The sequence below is a fragment of the Notamacropus eugenii genome, chromosome 2 (assembly GCF_028372415.1).
Source record: "Notamacropus eugenii isolate mMacEug1 chromosome 2, mMacEug1.pri_v2, whole genome shotgun sequence".
NCBI classification, from domain to species: Eukaryota; Metazoa; Chordata; class Mammalia; order Diprotodontia; family Macropodidae; genus Notamacropus; species Notamacropus eugenii.
In genome coordinates this window covers 411458051-411477505 of record NC_092873.1, presented here as the reverse complement: position 1 = coordinate 411477505, position 19455 = coordinate 411458051, and the positions used below count along the sequence as shown (strand labels likewise).

At 34.8% G+C, this 19455-nt stretch overlaps 1 protein-coding gene across 1 annotated transcript in view; it reads left to right on the top strand.

The window, feature by feature from the left end:
- The window catches only part of DNAH14 (dynein axonemal heavy chain 14), a 404178-nt gene that overhangs the window by 51726 nt on the left and 332997 nt on the right, over window positions 1-19455 (top strand). The window contains exons 11-16 of the mRNA XM_072647720.1: window positions 1686-1817; window positions 6436-6686; window positions 8310-8418; window positions 13446-13731; window positions 15105-15153; window positions 15247-15344. Coding sequence (XP_072503821.1) covers window positions 1686-1817; window positions 6436-6686; window positions 8310-8418; window positions 13446-13731; window positions 15105-15153; window positions 15247-15344 — 925 coding nt within the window. The remainder of the gene's footprint in view (window positions 1-1685; window positions 1818-6435; window positions 6687-8309; window positions 8419-13445; window positions 13732-15104; window positions 15154-15246; window positions 15345-19455) is intronic.

Genomic DNA, 19455 nt, shown 5'->3' with positions numbered 1-19455 from the left:
AGATGTCTCACCTGACCTTTTGTTGTCTCTGCTTCTTCAGGATTTGAAATGAGGAATTATTTTGAAATTGTTTCGAAGGGCTTATTAAGAGAGCTTGGATGTAGTGCCTCCTCTATTCTGGCATCTTGGCTTTGCTCCCAGTTCTTTCATTTCATTCTCATATGGCATGTTCTCAGATACCCTCCCCATTCCCCACCCCCACCAAGTTACTATCTATATCATCTTCCCCTAGACCCAATCCAACTAGATATTGCCCTAAATAAAACATAGTACCGAGAGCTGAATACAGTATTTTCTCATCACAGTATGTGTGTGGTTTGGTCATATGCCGCTATTTTTCCTCAAATGTGATAACTAGAACTGACCATATTATACATTTATAAGACTATGCCTCTCACTTAATTCAGTTAGATTATTTTCCTTCCTCTTCCAATAGCATTTTGTTTATGCCCTCCCTTTCCCTTTATCACTCTATACCTGGTATCATTCCACTTTATTGATGTACCTTATCTCTCAAAATATAAGTTCCTCACTCAATACATCTTTGTCTTCTAGTGTATAACAGAATGTTTCACATACAGGTGCCCAACATGTTTCTTGAACTGAATAGTAAATGCCCAATAAGTTTTGTTGATGTGATTTAGGTTGTGACTAAATTGTGTAGGTCTTTGAGGGTTTGGTCCAAAAGTATACATTTTATCTTATTGTCACAAGCAGGGGATGGCAGGGGGAACCCTATGAAGATTAATGTAGAAGGAAATGATGTAATGAAAATGGCAGTTTAGGAAGATGAACATTGTTTTAGTTGAGAAGTGTTCTGTTTGTAACAGGGGTAAGAATGGAGGCCAGAAGATCAATTAAGAGGTAGTAGAAATAGACATGAAATGATAAGAACCTGAGATAGCATTAGGAATATTCATGAAGAAAGGACTCTGAAGACATTTTAAAGCTAAAATTTTAGATATTTAGAAGGTACTTCATGTAAAACCTAGTCCAAGAGAGGGCAAATTTCCCACTTCTGCCCTTCTTATCCCTTGATACAGAGTGCTGTTGTTACTGAAAAAAAATGTTAAAACTTTCTTTCCCCATCTCCATACTCTAAGCACAGAATAATCATACTCTAACCATAATCTAATCATTATATACTTCAATCTTGCCCTCTGGAACTCTATACACAAAGCAAGTGATGAGTTGTGAGAATACTACTGCACTTTAGAAAAGAGATGATAAGGGTGTTGGCAGTTTGGGTAGAGAAGAGGATACAGATGCAAGAATACTGTGACAGTACAATCTACAGAACTTGGCAATAGAGTGTGGCAACTGATGAAGAAGAAGGGATGGGAAAAAGGAAAGGAGGGATAGAATTTGGAACTCGACTTTAAAAAACACAAGTGTTAAAAATGTTTAAATATGTAATTAGGAGATATGTGTGTGTGTGTATATAAAATTTAACGCTGAAAAAAGTGAATCCTATATTTTGAGTTATGAATAAATGGGAAGATGGTGCCTTTAGGTAGAAAGATGGCATTTAGGAAAGAAAAGTTTGTTTTTACAGATATTACATTGAAATATCATTTAATACCTTCTTTAATTACCTGAAAAAGATGACAAAATGCTTTTGTTGCCTTATTCTTATAAATGAAGTTTGACTTTCAAAGTCTTATTCTTTACTCTTGTTGTATTAGCTGGACCGATTCCATACGTACTCTCTAGATGAGTTTTGTGAGGAGCAGTTACAGCAGACTGTTGAAGCACTAAAACAGATAGAGGAACTTAAGGAGAAAATCATTTCAGTGATTAAAAGTACATTTTTAAAGGTAATTCTTTAAGATATTTTATTTCTCTAGAAGCCTGAATGCTAGACCATGTATGTCTGTGTTGAAACTCTGGTTCCTTTCTGGTTGCTTCTTCAACTTACCAGGGTTATAGAAGAATAACTTCCATGTGTTAAGTAGAATTTTTGCTCCAAGTTGTAGTCCTGAAAGGAGCAGGGAAAAGTCAAGTTGAGGGACCAAAGAACTAATCAATTAATCCAATCTTTATTGAGCACCCCTTATATACAATACATTTTGCAAGGCACTGTGGAGAACACAAAGAACTATAAGATGTGGCCTTGTCCTCAAGAAGCTTAAAACTTGGTAGAGGGGGTGGCATATTCATGAAGAGATAAATAACAATGCAAGATACTAGGAGATAAGTGACAAATGAGTGGTGCATATACTTTGTGTTACCAAAAAAAAAAAAAAAAGCTAACAAAGAAGGAAGATATCTATTCTTGCAGAGGAGGTTAAGGGAGGTTTAATGAACAGTTTAGTCCATTTAAATAAGTGGAGAAGGGGTGGTGGGAAGGCTTTCAAAGTGAGGAGCATGATGAACTAAGGGAAACTATGAGTAGAACATTTTGACTTTTGCATTGATTTTATATGTGAGTAATGGGAGAAACAAGCCTGGGACCAGTGGGTGAGAGCCTTTGATATCACTCAAAGTTGGGAATTCATGTTATATTGGCAATGGGGAGCCACTGGAAATTTCTGGACCCAGTGATGAACTGAAAACTCTTTTCAGAAGGTTAATCTGATGACAGTATGCAAGATTATAACATTCCCAGGTTGCACAGGAACCCACTGCATACACATGGACAACACAGTGAAGCTGGAATATAAGCAAGTCTTCTTTAGCTGTGCATTTGAATATTTATGACATGATCACTTGATAGATTTGAATTTAGAAGTTCAGTCCTCAGGTGACTACCTCTTAGTTTAATACTTGCCTGTGATTATGATACAGCACTCTTATGGTTGGATAGTAAAACTTTGGTTCTGTGTTTATGATCTGAAAAATAATAGATATGTTTCACCAAGAGTATAACATTACCAAATGTAATATTTTGCTATCCCACTATGCTTTCGTTGATGATGATGATGATAAAAAGCTAACAATTTATAAAGAGCTTACTATACACCAGGCACTGTGCTAAACACTTTAAAAATATTATCTTATTTGATCCTCACAACAACCCTGCAAGGTAGGTGCTATTTATTATCACTATTTTATAAATGAGGAAACTGGAGCAAGGTTTAAGTATCTGAGCTGAATTTGAACTCAGGTCGTCTTGTTTCCAGGCCTGAAACTTTATTCACCGAGCAATCTAGCTGTCCCATATTTAAAAGACAAATCTGATTTTTTAAAAAATCACTAAGCAAGACTATCACCTATTGTTTTTTAGTACTAATTTTTTTTACAGTTATGATATGTAATTTAGAGGTAGATTAATAGTAAGTCAAATACCCTGGGATAATTAGCTAACCTGTTTATTATCATAAGATTATAATATTTAGAGTTCAAAAGGCCTTTACATATTAGCTAATCTAACCCCTTTACTTTATAGATGAGGAAATTGAGACCCAGAAAGGTTCTATGACTTCCCACGGTGACAAGCAAGCATATCTGCCAGTACTTGATCCAGCCGAGATTTCTACCCAGTAAAAACTGGTCCAGTAGAACTCACCCAGAAACCTCACTTAGAATTCAAGCTTCCTATAATTAATTTCCCTGTACTTTTGGGGAATCTTTAGTGTCAGAAGTATTTCCAGATCCTTTCTTCTCTTGTAGGTGACCTTTCATTGTCACAGTCATTAATGGTCTATTTGTCCTTTTAAAACTTCCAGCTAAAGAGAGACATAACCTTACTAGGCATTTTTCATCTGTTAGTTGAATCCTTTTGTTGTTTCTTCTAACCGGAAGTGTGCTGGTAAATCTTTAACAACTTAGGAAAATGTATGCATGACAGACACATTTTTAAAGTTTAATTTACACTAGTAACATTTTCTCCATCACTTTCTTAAGTCTATAAAATCAATAAAACAATAAATTAAGCTCTGATTTGTAGCATTCACCAATTTCTACAGTATAAATGCACATACTGAAAATTTAACAGATGGCTCTCTCTAGCTGGTAAGAGTTGGCTCCTGTGAGCTCCTGCCTCTGGTTCTCTTCCCTCTCTTACTCATTTCCTTCTCCTTGGTCTGTACGGCCAAGTAGAAATGAAAGAACCAGTTATACATGGTGTGATTCCACAGCTGCATTAGCCCTCTCATGGCTCTTTCTCTTAGGAACATTGCCTGAATTCAGCTTCTAAGGATAGAGGAAAAAGACAGAGGTTGTTATTAAAAATTACAAAACAGAGGCAAGATTTCTGCGTTAAAAAATTCTTCCCATGATTTCTTTAACAACCACCGCACCCGTAGAATTAGAAATGCTTTCTGTTAGGTCTTGGATTTACCATCCAAGTGTTCTGAGTTGATATCAAATCACCCCTGATCATTCTTTGAATCTTGGAAACCATTTCATTGTCTTTTGGTGTTGTCCCTATGCTTATGCATCTTTTCTGTAAGAAGAAGCAAAAGGACTTCATCAAAACTCTTTACCAAAACCTGAGTAAGCTACAGCATTTCCCTAATCCACTAGTCCAAAAGAAAATCAAATGAGTCTCGTATGACTTAATCTTGTTGGGTCCTTGTAAGCGTCACTTCTCTAGATATTAAGTCAATATCCCTTTAATTATAGGTTATGTAATTTAGTCAGGAAATGTAGTCAAAGTCACTTACTGACTTGTAATTTACCAGTTATCATTTTTTGATCGTTGGAATGCTGTTTGCCCTTCTTCAGTCTACCAATACCCATCCTTTGTTTTCACGAGCTTTCTGATACCACTGACAGTACCTCAGCAATCACATTCCCTCTATCTCTCTTAACCAGAGGACATAGTTGATCCAGGCAGTTAAGTGGTTCAGTGGATAGAATGCCAGCCCTGGAGCCAGGAGACCCTGAGTTCAAATCCGACCTCTGACACATTTCACAGCTTTGTGATCCTGGGCAAGTCATAGAGAAAGAAAGAGTAAACCATTCCAGTTTTTTTGCCAAGAAAACCCCAAATGGGGTCGTAAATAGTTGGACACAACTAATCAACAAATTGACTCGAATTTGTTAAAGGCTACACAGTGATCTCCTGAGATTACTTTATTTATTTTGGGTAATAACATGCTACTTACTATTTTTGTTCTATACTCTCAAGTCTAAAGATCATTCTTTTTAGCCAACAAATAGAAACAAAATCAAAATTAAGCAAGTGTACTTTATCTCTGCCATCAGTTATTGGTCACCTTTCCATCCTTAGCAGTGCTAATGATTCCTGCTTTGATTCGCCTTTTCTCCAATATAGTGGACAAACCAACAACAAAACCTCTGGATTTTCCTTCACCTTCCTCGTTAATCTCTGCTCGTTTTAAGCTTTACCATCCCTGACACTGTTTTTACAGTATCATGCCACAGATTTGTGTTTATGCTGTTATGTCTCATTTCTTCCAAATTACATACTAGTTTTAAAAATGTTTATTGCTTGATGAGGTTTCCTTAGACAATTCCTGTTTGTTTTCCTCATCAGCAATGATTTTTCTTGTGTCTTCAGAATTCTGTTCTTGAGAGCATCTCTTGTCTTCTGGCCAGCTTCTGTTGCACAGTTTTGGTCCATTTGGTCCATTATCATTGTACTAGATTCTAGAAAATCTGCTCTCCTTCCATAGCAGGCTAGAATGTATTCAGCTCCCCCATCTGAATCCTGCATTTCCTTACATGAGTATAACTTCTGAATATATAATAGATACTTTCACTTTCCTTATCTCATTTTCCTCTTAAACCCTTATAATTCAGCTTCCAATCTTATATTCCACACACACAAAAAAAATTGCTCTCTCCAAAGTCACCAGTGATCTCTTCATTGCCAAATCCAATGGCATTTTCTCAGTTCTTCATCATCGTTGACCTCTCTGCAGTTGTTGACTCTCTTTGTTACTCTTTTTTCTATGTTTTTGGGACACCACTATCTCCTGGTTCTGCTCCTACTTACCAAACTACTACTTCTCAGTCTCTTTTGCTGGATCCTCATCCAGATCATGCTTTCTAATCATTGTATTTATTTCATTGCCCTGGGCTAGTAGAAATTTTTAAAAATATCAATAAAAAGCTCTTTATGGAATTCAGACTTTTCAAAATATTTATAGGACTTCTTGAACTTTTTTCTATTGTGGTCTCCATTCCTCTTTGTCCTAAGCATGAATTTTAGTTTATAGGCTCAAGACATAACCTTTGTAGATCTATTTGATAAGCTAAGCTGTTCCTTGAAGTTTCCTTATCTGATGTCCCAGAGTCCAATTACTTGTTCATGGTGAGATTTACTGATGTAAGATGCATTTCTCAAAATACACAATAGTAGGTTTTCTTTAGGCTTATGTTTAAGACCGCATATTGTTGCAGTAAATTTTAAATTAAATTTATGAAGTTTTATTTCATTGTACTATTTAGTCAAATAATACTACAAATGACTGTGATATTTCAAGAAATAAACAGATTGTCCTTTTCCTCCAAATTTGCTTAAAGGCTGCAGAAAGGAGGGGAATAAGAAGTTGTTTTGAGCAGGAACCATTTGAAAATGAGATAGAACACATCAAGGCACCCGTGCATCGTCGTATGATAGACAAATTTTCAAGATTTCTTAAATTAGTTGACCACATATTCCAAGAACTGATCCGACAGCTGGTGAACACTGCAATCAAACTAATTTTGGATTTCCTTAGTAAATCTAGCAAAGTGGGATGTTTAGCAGAAAAAAAGAATAAAGACCTCATAAAGTAATTTCTACATTTTTTCTTGTCTTAAGGATATACCACAATTTTTTTAAATGTATTGACAAGTTTTTGAGAAAAACTATCTGGTAATATTAAAAATAATCGAGAAAATCCTCTTCTAACTATTTTATATGATCATAAATGGAATTAACCAAGTATATTCTTCCATAACACTTTATTACATTTTGCCTCTAAATTTAAAATAATTATTTCACTGAATTTTGCATGGTATGTGCCTCTTTTAATTTTAACTTTAAACATGGATTACAGAGGAATTACAAATTTTAAGAGAAAACTGATTCTGTTCCAAGAAATGTTTTCTGAATACTTTAACCAACCAAATTGAAATATAGCACAGACATTATTCCAAATATTTTTGAAGGTATTTTCCTCTTTATATAAATGTAATAGTAGAGAGAAGACTGGCCTTGAAATCAGGAAGACCTGTGTTCAGATCCAGTCTCTGGCACTCACTCACTGGCTATGTGCGTCCATGAGAAAGTAACAATCCCTGGATGACCTAGGCCAGGGTTTCTTAAACTGAGTTTCTGCAGCATTAATTGGTGTTGCACGTGCAGTACAAAGTGTGCATGCTTTGTGTTCAGAACCAAGGCTGCAGAGAAGTTGCAGGATGCAACACAGGCAAACACTGCCAGAAACACTTTGTTATGTGTTTTTAGTTTTTGTGCTTTCAGAAACCTTTTACTGTTGACAAATTTTTTGCGACCCCATATGGAGTAGCGACCCACACTTTAAGAAGCACTGCCTAGATAATGCTCTAAAATAACAAGTGGCACAAGTGTTACTAATCTGTATTACTGAAAGGAATTTCTATACCAGGAGTTACTCAAGCTGATGAACCCTCAGACCTAGATAACAACCAAAAAAAATGTAACATAAACACATTTAAAACACAGATTTATACATGAGTTATCTATATTTCTCTAAACATTTCTAAAGGCCAAAGTTTTCATTTTGCTATTTATGTTTATGATGGTGGTAGGGTAATTGTGGCGAAGTGTTCAGCTAATTAATTTTTCATTACTACTTCCTATTTTTGAAATGCATTTTTGCCTTTTTTGACCCATTAAATGTATGCCAAAGTAGTGATAATTCAGGACATTATTCTATTATATAGTTCTTTAGTAACTTTGTCAACAAAAAAATGTAGTAACTTTAACAACAATTAAAAATATTTCTGGTTATTTTGAAAGTATCAAGAAAAGTTTTGTAGATTTTTTTTAAACAAATAAAAACATCAACTGGAATAAAATAAATCATAAAACCCAGGCCAATCCCTTTATTTTCCTGATGAAAACAAGATTCCAAGAGAATTTGCTACACAGTCCTACTACACTGGTAAAAACTAAAACCAGAATTTCATTCTCATAGTACAGTATTCTTTTTTCATGTGATTCAAAAGTTAAACACCATCAGAAATAAGAAAACTATGTTGTAATCTTTGAAGACAAATAGCAAAGACATTCTTTAAAAATTTAAAATTTGCAAAATTCTATTAATTTGCTAGTAAATCTGTGTTTTTATTTATCATATAAGTTAAATAACTTTTTAAGAAGTAGTTGAAAATTGAAAGCTGTCTCTAGTTTTTGTTATTTGTTAATCTAGGGCAAGAAAGGAAACCCTATTATTGAAAGTTCCAGAAGTTAAGGAAGATAAGGAAGAAGATTGTGAGCCAGCAATTGATATCAAAATTTCAGAAGATGATATCACAAAGGTAAAATGACCTCTGAGATAAATAAAAATCAATTTGTTGAAATGTCATAAAGGAGAGACTAGGTTTAGGAGTTTTGCTTTTTCACCTTCACGAAAAGTTATAGTTTGTGCGGTTGCTGCATGTGCTTTATTCTGCAGTGACATTCAGGAGATAAAAGATATTCATAGAAACTTATGATAGTTTAGAATGGTCAGTCAACACACTGTGAGCAAAAGGGGCAATTAGCCAGTGAATGTAGATCACTCAAGGCAACTAACCTCCATTACTAGATAATATGTTTATGTTCCATAAAAAATGTTTTTACATAACAAGATCCCAACATTTTTGTATACCAGTAACTTTTAATAGCTTTTTCACAGAGACTATAGATACTGTTACTGAATCTTTAAGAGGTGATAGGGTATTGAGAGACCAAATTTTGATGGTCATTCTGGAGATTTACCTGCCATGACACAAGAGGGATCAACTACAGTGAAAAAGATGAAAAATTTCCTCCCTGAGGGGGCTGCTGTAACTTTTGCAAAGAAACAGAGAATCTTGAGAAACTTTGGCTGCTATTCTTAGAGAGCTAAGTAGGATTATTTACAGAATTGAGAAATTTTTAGCTATAGTAATGTAATGTTTCCTTTGATCTTCCTCAAAGTTGAATTGTGAATAATTATATTTGTGCCTTATTATTTGTTACATTGTTAATAAATAGTGTAACCAATATTTTTGGTATTTAAGCCCAGAAGATTAAGGGATTTGATATAGAGATGAGCAAGTATTTATGGAGGGGGTCAGGGAAGCTTTTTCCATGTGGGCGGAGATTCAGAGTTAATTGTATAATAAGTGATAGAAGTGTGGCAATTTTAGTAAGAAATGTAGAAGTACTGGAAAAATATTCCATTGTTTTGTGAAAACACAAGCTGAGAATGAGGAAGGAAACTATGCCAGTGGAAGATATAGAGATGGATGATTCCCCATGGGAACAGAAGCGAATTGACGTAGTAAAGTGCTGAACCCACAATCAGGAAAATTTGGCTCAGGATGCTCTTTCACACACATTAGTTGTGTTACCCCTAAGCAAGTCATTTTCCCTCTATAAAATTTATAAAATGATATTGGACTTCGTGTCTTCTGTGGTCCCTCTGGGCTCTAAAACTATTGTATGATTCTAGGTTGGAGTCTGGCAAACCCTAAATTCCTCTTGCTACATGTCGAGGCTTATGTCTGGGGTTGTTTTTTTCTCATATGCATTTTATCCTTATAAAACCACAGTGCTGTTGAAGATTGATACTCATTGCCCATTTCTATACATACTAATTTCATATAACATTTATTTCTATTATGACTTAAGCTTCTTATTTAATAATAGTATAGATGTTGAACATGATTACACAAGTTGGCCTTGAATCTGTAATGTGGTTGGCTACACTAATTTTCTTAATACTAAATTTGAGGTCTTGAAGCTTACACAGTTAAACTCCAATCAGTCCTTAGAGTCTAGCAATTCCTTCCTTTTTCTTCTGGGTAAAGGTTCTTAAAAAATTATAATCTTGTCTTCAGAATCACTGATGATGCTTTTGGACTTACCTAGTAAGTTTTCTCCACAGCAGAGTCAAACCCAAACACCCTATTCAAATGAATCTGTGTTCTCATAAATTTGTATATTCCTGGTAATGATATATCACAATCCATGCAGAACTACCCATCCTCTTCATCTTTTTTCCATTTCCTTCCATAAGTTTACCAAAGGGTACCATGCTTGGGGCCTGCTTTACTTTCTCCTGACAATTTGCTCCTCCTGGGGGGCCTCTGGCTATCTCTCATTGCACTGACAAAGTAATCTAGCAATCTTGTTTTCTAAATTATGTATTTTTCTCATAACTTACATCCTTAATTTCTGATCCTGACCTTCAAAGTTGCTTGTTTTATTTGGCAGACTCTTCATACCACCTGACTCTCCATTACCCTCTGAATGATAACACTTTAAATTTTCAGAGACTGTGTGGCATGTCTCCTCACTATATAAAAATGCTGGTAAATTATTGGTGTTAAGAAGATGGGAGTTTGTTTCATGGAGATATAGGAGTCATTAAAAGAGCTTTGTAATTTCCTACCTCACTCTTCTCCTTTCATTTATTTGTGGATACTGTTTATTGGCCATTTGTCTTTTCTGTCTCCAAAATGGACAGAGCCTATTGATTTTCTTTCTGAACACTTGTCATGATCCTAAGTATCTCTTCCATTATTTCTTGTCAATGTCTTTGACTTTTCTAGACCAATGAATTTGGAGCTAGAGGACCCAGATATAAATTCTACAGTGGCTGCTTAGTACTTTAGGACTTTGGGCAAATCATCTAACTTTTCTAGACTTCAGTCTTCTCATTTATAAAATGAGAGGGGAAAGGAGTTACTAGATACCCTTAGGTCCTTTCTTCCTCCCAACCTATCATATTGGTCCATATTTTCCAATATATTTCTTGACATTTTTAACTATTCTCTCCTTAACATTAACATCACCTAGTATCCAAGAATGTGCTGATTTGATTTGGAGGATCTTTTCCATTTCTTCATAGAACTTCCCTACCTTTTTATCCTTTCCATAGATGTTATAATATACTATAATTATGTTTGTTCATGGTGCTCTTTTGTTTATGACAAAACTGGCAAAACCTTCAAGAATCCAGTGTTATTGCTACTATACAATGATAGATAGATAGATAGATAGATAGATAGATAGATAGATAGATAGATAATGATAGTCTCACGAAAGAGTAGTATGGCTCATGCTAGCTATTCAGTATGTTACCTGACAGAGATACCTGCTTTTCCATGGAAAATAACCAAGAAGCCTTAATCAAAATTAATATTTATTTGGTACTAAATTTCTAGGAAAATTTTCTGATTGTGGTAGAAAATTATAATAGCTTGAAACATCTAACATTCCATCCTCAAATTCTGTCACACCAATCACAGTTTCTATTTTTAAAGTTCAAATTATCATACACCATTGTTTTTTGACAATTCCTGAACAGTAGTGTTGTTTTCAAATGCAAAGGACAATGTTATTTTCACACCTGTAAAATACACAAATGAGGGAAGTAAAGGAATTCAACACAATTGTCTTGTAAATAGCATGTTCTCCTAATGGATTTTGAACAGTTGATTTGTAAACTCTTTTTGGGAACACAGTTATAGTTAGTATAAAGGAAGTCATAGCAATAAATAATGTAGTCAAATCTTATCATACAGATCATTATAGCACATTTACATAGCACCCAAGGATGAAGTACATGTCCCCTAAAATCAGGTATTGTAAAAAGAACGTTTTATGAAAACCAAATTTCATTACAAAAGTCAAAGGAATTATCTACATTTTTGTTATTAGAAATAAGTGTTACTTCATTGAATGCTGGTTGAAACAAATTAGAAAATAATTAGGTCCTAAAAAAATATTGTTGTAATGGAAGTATATTTCTATAAATCAAATGCTATGTTTTTCCCCTAAAGCACTACTGTGTAACATAGGAATGAAGAGCTCATTTCATACAATTCATTTAACTGTAGAATTGGAGTTGAACATAAAAATCATTTAGTTCAACTCCCTAATTTTATTCAGTTTTCCAATCCTTAAAATGTTTTAAAATCATAGTCATTTCTGGATATACTCTCTTACCCTGCTCCTCAAATTCTGAGTCTTCTCTTGTTAAGAAATGAAAATTATTAAGAAAAACCAACCAATATGGTAACTGTCCAACAGCGAATGCAACTTTCCATACCCATAACCCCTCATCTCTCCAATGATCCATTTTTTCATCTCTTTTTTATAGTTAATTAAATTCCCCTGCATTTATCTTCCCTTCTTTTTTCATCTAAATTATTTTAGTGTCTGTGAATATGTGTGTGTATACACATCTTTTATGCATGCATATGTATACACATACACACACACATCTATATAGATACATGTATATGTGTATTAATTTTCTGGCTCTTTTTGCAAGTCTTCTCATGCACTTTTAAATCCTTCATATTCTTTGTTTCTGATGAATCAATAATATTTAATTACATTTCTTGATTGCAATGTGTTTAGCTATTCCTGTATCAGTGAGAACCCATTTTGTTTCCACTTCTTTGCTACTGCAAAAAATGTATCTATGAGTAATTTGGTATATATGGGGCCATTCTATTTTTAGTGATCTTAGGGTATTGTGCCAAGTAGTAGGTTTTCTGGATTTATGAGTCTAGACATTTTATTGTTTTTTTCGTATAATTCCATATTGCTTTCCAGAATGGTTGGATTAAGTCACAGATCCACTGATAACATTATAGTGCTTAATTTCCTGTAGCCCCTTTAAAACTGGATGTTTTATCTTCTTTTTTTTTGCCAATTTTCTGTACATGAAGTGAAATCTAATAGCTATTTTATTTTGCATTCTCATCTTAATGACTGGGAGCAGTTTGTCACAAAGTTGTTAATAACATAGTTGTTAGTTAATGTTTACAATTTTTCTTTTGAGAATTTTGTTCCTATCTGTTAACCTCTCTTACCTATTTTAACTCTCTCATTCTGTTTTATTCAAAATGTGGTTTATTTGAAACTTTTGCTTTTACCTTAATTATTTTAAAAAAAACCCACAAAGAAAAACAATTAAGCAACCAATAATGAGAAACAGCAAATTCTGTCTTCTTCCTCAAATTTTCCATAGTTATTGCTTTCTTTCTTTTGTCTTTTAAGACTGTTAAAACAGAAGGAAAAAATAACATGTATATGTTTTTATCATTTATAATATCATTATATCATATTAGATCATTTGTAAACATATCATTCATGTATATGAATGCACATAATTCATATATGAATGTTCAGGTGTGTGGTAGTACGAGAGCAGAACAAAGAGGAATGAGTAGAACATTGGATGTGTTATTCAATGGCTGAAATTCAGTCTTATGCCATCTTTCACTTTGTCATTTGAGTTCTGAATGATTTAATATGTAAATTAAAAGATATCTCTGACATCTTGTCATGTCTCTTCAATTAGATGTATAAGAGTCTCAGTTTCAAAAAAGAATCAAGGAGGCAAAATGAGGCAGTATTTGAAGTACATATACTTTTGAAAATTCCTCAAAAACTCTTTTGTACGGAGACTGATTCATTTGAGAATGCTCCAGAGTCCTTACTTGAGACTGACAGTTTTCAACGCAAACTTTCGGAACCTTTGGATGAAATGAAATTAGATAATTCACTCAACGTTTCCGACAAAATGGAAGATACGCTGTTTTCTACAATTCTCAGAAGGAAATTTAAATTACTACAAAAACCTTCTGGTAAGAAAAGTGGGCATCTTATTTTGCTTTCTGATGCCTCATCTTATTAAGGAGATAACCAAAAGTTCTTAAAAGTTTCCACCAGTTTTGCAGGTACCACCAAACTGTTATAGGCCTAATAATAGACTATGTGTCTGTCACTGAGATCAGAGGATTCTCACCATATAGTTGGCCACCAAAGGATGATTTAGGGGTTAAGAATTTACTCCACTGTCATTTCTTAATATACTCACTTCTTTCATTTAATCCTCTTTGGTAAAGAAGAAGAATTAAGAAAAACAAATGTGACAAAGTGACTAGATCTGACAATATATATTATTATATTAAGCATTCATAGCCTTCCACTTTTCTACCAGTAAGGGGGAAAAGAGGCAGCATGTCATAATGGTTAGAGCTCTGGACTTGGTGGTGGAAACACTTGGGTTCAAATTCTATCTCAGATACTTATGGCTATGTGCATGTATACAAATCTCTTAGCTTTACTCTTGTCTTATTTGCCCCATCTTTAAAATGAAGGAATTGGACTTGATGGCCTTTAAATATGTATTCCTGTTATCTTAGGTTTTTAACCAGCTGTTCTTCAGGAACAAGACTTAACCAATGGTAACTGGTAAAGTCCATTTACTAAGATGCAAAGGGTTTACACTGATGGAAAGTGTATTCATACCAAAGAAGCCACATATCTTTTCAAATACTGAAAAATACGAGTAAGACTATGACAGATGAAAATCCTTAAATAGTCTTACTGAATGATAGAGTGGACAGATCACTAGCCTCACAGTGAGACACTTTGGGTTCAAACACCCCACCCCACCCCCATCACCTATAAACTCTGTGACATGGTACAGGTCTTTTAACCTCCCACAGATGCTGTGTGTTTTTGTGGAAAGTAGCAAACCAGGTTTTAGGAGAACATTTTATATTGACTGTCTTTATATTGACTGTCTTTCCCATGTTATGTTATATTATGTTAGCATAGCAGTAGGTGCCCTTTGGGAGTCTGCCAATTCAAGCAGAAGTTAGGAAATGCTTCTATTATCTGTAAAATGAAAGTATCAGACTAGATAACTTCTAAAATTCCTTCTTGATCTAGATGTGTAGTCCTATGATTCTATAAAAAAATTTCTGTTTTACATAGTGTATAAGTGTATGAGTGTATAAGTTGCATACATTTGGTAAATTGCCTTAAAATATATCTTCAAAATGGTCATAAATTGATTCATAGTAAAAAGTATTTGTGTCATTTATGAACTGAGTATCCTTTTTTTGCTAATAGCAATTAATTTTGTCCTCTATCCATGTTTACCAATCTTTCATTTTCCTGATCCAGCCTTCACTTAGTTTTTACTCTTTCTTTTTGCTGACAAAAATAGAAGAAAAACATCCAGCGGACCAAGATGACAACGTAGCAAAGTACATAGAGTAAGTGTCGGAAAACTGTGTGATTCCAAGCAAAAAAAAATGTTTTATGTAATTTACTGTGTTCCTCTAAATCTCTATTATTTTCTTTCATAGAGTTCCAGAATTTCATGCAAATCTTTTTCTAACACCCAGCAGATTGGAATTTTCCAAGAAAATTCAGGAAGTGATAAATAATTTTGAAAAATCTCTAAGTATGTTTATATTTTAAATGATCTATTTAGAGCAATATGTATATTTGGCAGTATGGTCTCAAAATTCTTCTGTTTGATCCTTCCAAATTGCATAAAGAAAACAGCTCCGAATAGTGTACAGTAGGTGATCAGAAATATAAGCACTGAATATATGGGATTTTGGAGGGCATGCTACAATTTCTTGTTTTCTGGCCTATGAAGCACTGGCAAAGCCAATTAATCTGATAGTCTGGTTTATACAGATTTCATTCTTGTGACTTTTTTAATTCATTCATTATTCCTGCCTTCTCTCCTAAGAGAGAGCCTATTTTTGTATCCCTAGCACTTAGCGCAGTCCCTGCTACATAGTAGGTGCTTGATAAATGTCTGTTCACTTATTGACTGGTCTACAAACTGATGCCCAAAGCTAAAATTTACCTGATTTCCTTTGAATAGCAATAAATAAATATAATCATGGAGAATGTGAAGGAAAATAAGTGAAATCATAAGTGCACATTACATATTGCAGCATTCTAAAAACTAACATATATTCAGCATTGTCATAGAGAATGTGACTGACTTAAATAAGGAGATCGGAGTTCAAAATCTACCTCAGGCCTTGACTAGCTGTGTGACCCTTGGCACAGTTATTTAACTCTTTTTCTGATCTCTACAATGGGAATGACAATTCTCGCACTCCCCTTCTTAGAAGGTTGTTGTGAGGAAAACACTTTGCCCACCTTAAAGTGTAAGTTATAAAAATGAGAGTTTTTTTTTACTGAGCCCAACCCATTGGTTTTACAAGTACTGAGACCAAGAGAAATACAGCTACCTGTTCAAATTCATGGCTGGGGCCAGAAGAACGTGAGCATGTGGAAGCCCAGGCAAGGGCTCTTTCAGCTCTACTCTGTAACTTGCCTGTTTAGGGTTCTTTCGTTATACTGATCTGTGGGAATATTTAACTTCACCAGGTAGTTCTTCACCACCAAGTGGCCCTAGAAAGCTGCCAAACACATCAGTACCATAAGATAGTGCATTTGTGGTGGAAAAGCACTTTAAAACCTCAGCAGTCTCCCTAACTGCCCACCTGGCTGGTCCTCTCCCTCTTATCTTCTAGCTTCATATGCTAATGAGGTATTGCCTGTATTTTTTTACCCTTCTCTTCACAAGTGTCTGTATCCTGCCTCCTGATCATTCGATCAGCGAGTATTTGTGAAGCAGCTATTAGTGCTTAGCATTTACTGTTTTTGTTGTTCAGTCTTTTAGTTGTGTCCGGCTCTTCATGACCCCACAGGCCATATTGTCTATGGGGTTTTCTTTGCGAAGATACCAGAATGATTTGCCATTTCCTTCTCTGGTGAAGTAAGGTAAACAGTGATTTCCCCTGAGTCACACAGCTAAGTATCTGAGGCTTGATTTCAACTCAGGTTCCTGACTCCAGGCCCAGTGCTTTCTTTATCCAGTGAGTCATATAGCTGCCTCACGCTGTACCAGGAAAACAATGACCAGGGCTGATGCAATCCTTGTGTTTTAGGAGTTTTTATTTTAACTGAGGAGATAAGCACTGCAAGAGAATAAATGCATATAAATATAAGATAGGGAGAGAGGGAAGTAGCAGTTGGGGGATCAGAAATAGCTTCATGTAGAAGATAAGGTTTGAATTGAGACTTGAAGCAGAGAGCGGAAGGATTGCTTTCTAAGCATGGACACCAACCTATGCAAAAGCATGGTGAAGGGAGATGGAAATGTTATGTATGAAGAATAGAAAGGATCTTAATTTTACTGAATTGTAGAAAGCTTGAAGAGGAGTAATGTTTTAAAAGTCTAGGAAGGAAGATTGCCATCAGGTTATAAAGGGCTATAAATGCCAAACAGAAAACTATATTTGATCTTGAAGATGATCAGGAACCACGTAATCAGGAGCTTGTAGAGAAGGAGTGAGACATGGTCAGATCTGGGCTTCATAAATATCACTTGTGGGCTGTTTGGAGAATGGATTGGAGATAGGCGAGACTAGCGGCAGGGAGATCAACTAGGAAGCTATTACAAGAGTCTAGGTGAGAGAACATGTGGGCTTAAAATAGAAAGGTGGCTATGTTGGTGGAGAAACAAGGACTTAACTAATGTGAAATAAGTTGTGGAGGTAGAAACCTGGGTGATTTCAAGGACAGAGATGACAAAAGTTCAGAAAGTGGATGAGTTTTGGAAGAAAAAGAATGAGTTATTTTTTTTGATACGTAGAGTTTGAGATGTACATTCTACAAAGATTTTCAAATGTTTAATAGGCAGTTAATGATGTGGGATTGGAACTCAGGAAAGTGACTAGATCTGGAAATACAGATCTGGGTGGCAATGATCCAAATTTCTCTCCTAAATCCCAGTCTTACATTATCAATTACTTCTCTTAGGTTATCCTGTATGGACCATAAACACATTATGTCCAAAACAGAACTTATGGCCTTTTCCCCTAAATCTGCTTTTCCTACAAATGAACTGTTTCTATTCATGGCCCCACCATCTTTCTAGTTATGCAGGTTTGTAATTTCAGATACATCCTTGATCCTTCTGTTCCTTCATCCCCATATTGCCAATCAGTTGTCAAGTCTTATTGATCATGTCTCCATGATATGCCTCACATCTTTCCCCTTCTCTCCAATCGCAGTCACCCTCATTCTGGTACTCATTTGTCATCTCTTGCCTGAACTACTGTAAAATCTCCCTGATTTGACAGAATATGGGAAAGATTAATGTAGAACAAACCTGGAAAGAGAGGTTGGGGCCCATTTGTGAAAGGTTTGATCTTAAAGGCAATAATATTGTCAGTTTGATTGAGTAGGGAAATGATATGGTCAGAGCTGCTCCTAAGGAAAATTACTTAACATTGTTTGTGTAAGATGGACTGAAGTGGAGATATATTTGAGGTAGGAAGATCAATTAGAACAGAAGTGTCAAACTTCCTAGCAGGGAGATAAGCGGTCTGCAAAATTCCCAAATGAGACCCACTAGATTAAAAGGTAATTGGAAAATCTTAACAAAAAAAAAATAAAAATACAACATAGATAATGCAAATTTGTGGTTTTCTAAACCAGTAAGTGGCTAGCAAGGATCTATTTCCCTCTGAATTTGGCACCACTAGATTACATAGTTATCACAGCAATCTAATCATACTGTTTTAAAAAATAAATTTGTATTGATCTTTTATTTTTGCGTAGCCTAAATTCCCTTATGAGTCCTTCCCCCGCACCAACTCCCAGATAGCCATCCCATATAATAAAGAATATTTTTAAAGAAAAATAGAGAAAAAATAATCAGCAAAACAATACATTTAAAAATCTAAAAACACATACATTTGTTTCCTGTGGAACTCCCATCTCTGAAAAGGAATAAAGAAACATGTCTTCTCATATCTTGTTAGGACCATGCATATTCTTTGTAAGTTCACAACATTTACTTTCAGTTTTATGGCTTTTGTCATTTAAGTGGTTATATCATATGTTTAATGTTTTCTTGGCTCTGCCTATTTTACTCTGCATTAGTTCATGTATTTCTGTGATTCTTTGTATGTATCATATTCTTCATTTCTTGCATCACAGATTAAGTTCTGTACCATAATTTATTTAGATGTTATCCAGTCAACTGAGAAACTTGTTTCCAGTTCTTTGTTATCACAAAAAAGTGTTGCCATAGCTATTTTGGAGTATAACAAGACTTTCTTTTGAGCAGTGACCTCTCTGGGTATGTGACTAGCAGTAGGATTTTTGAGTCCAAAATTTTGGACTTTTTAGTCACTTCATCTTCCTAGTTCTAAACAGCTCTCCCAAACCATTGCACTAAATCACAGCTCTACCAACAATTCATTAATGTGTTTATCTTTCCACAACTCACCAACATGAACTATACCCATCTTTTGTGTCTCTTAATTTGCTAGATATAAGGTGAAACCTCAGACTTATTTTGATTTGCATTCTTCTTATTTTAGTGACTTGGAACATTTTTTCATATGGCTAATAGTTTGTATTTCTTTTAAGAACTGTTTATTCATACTCTCTTACTACCTGTCAATTGAGGAATAGCATTTGATTGTGTGTGTGTGTGTGTGTGTGTGTGTGTGAGTGAGTGAGTGTGTGGCATT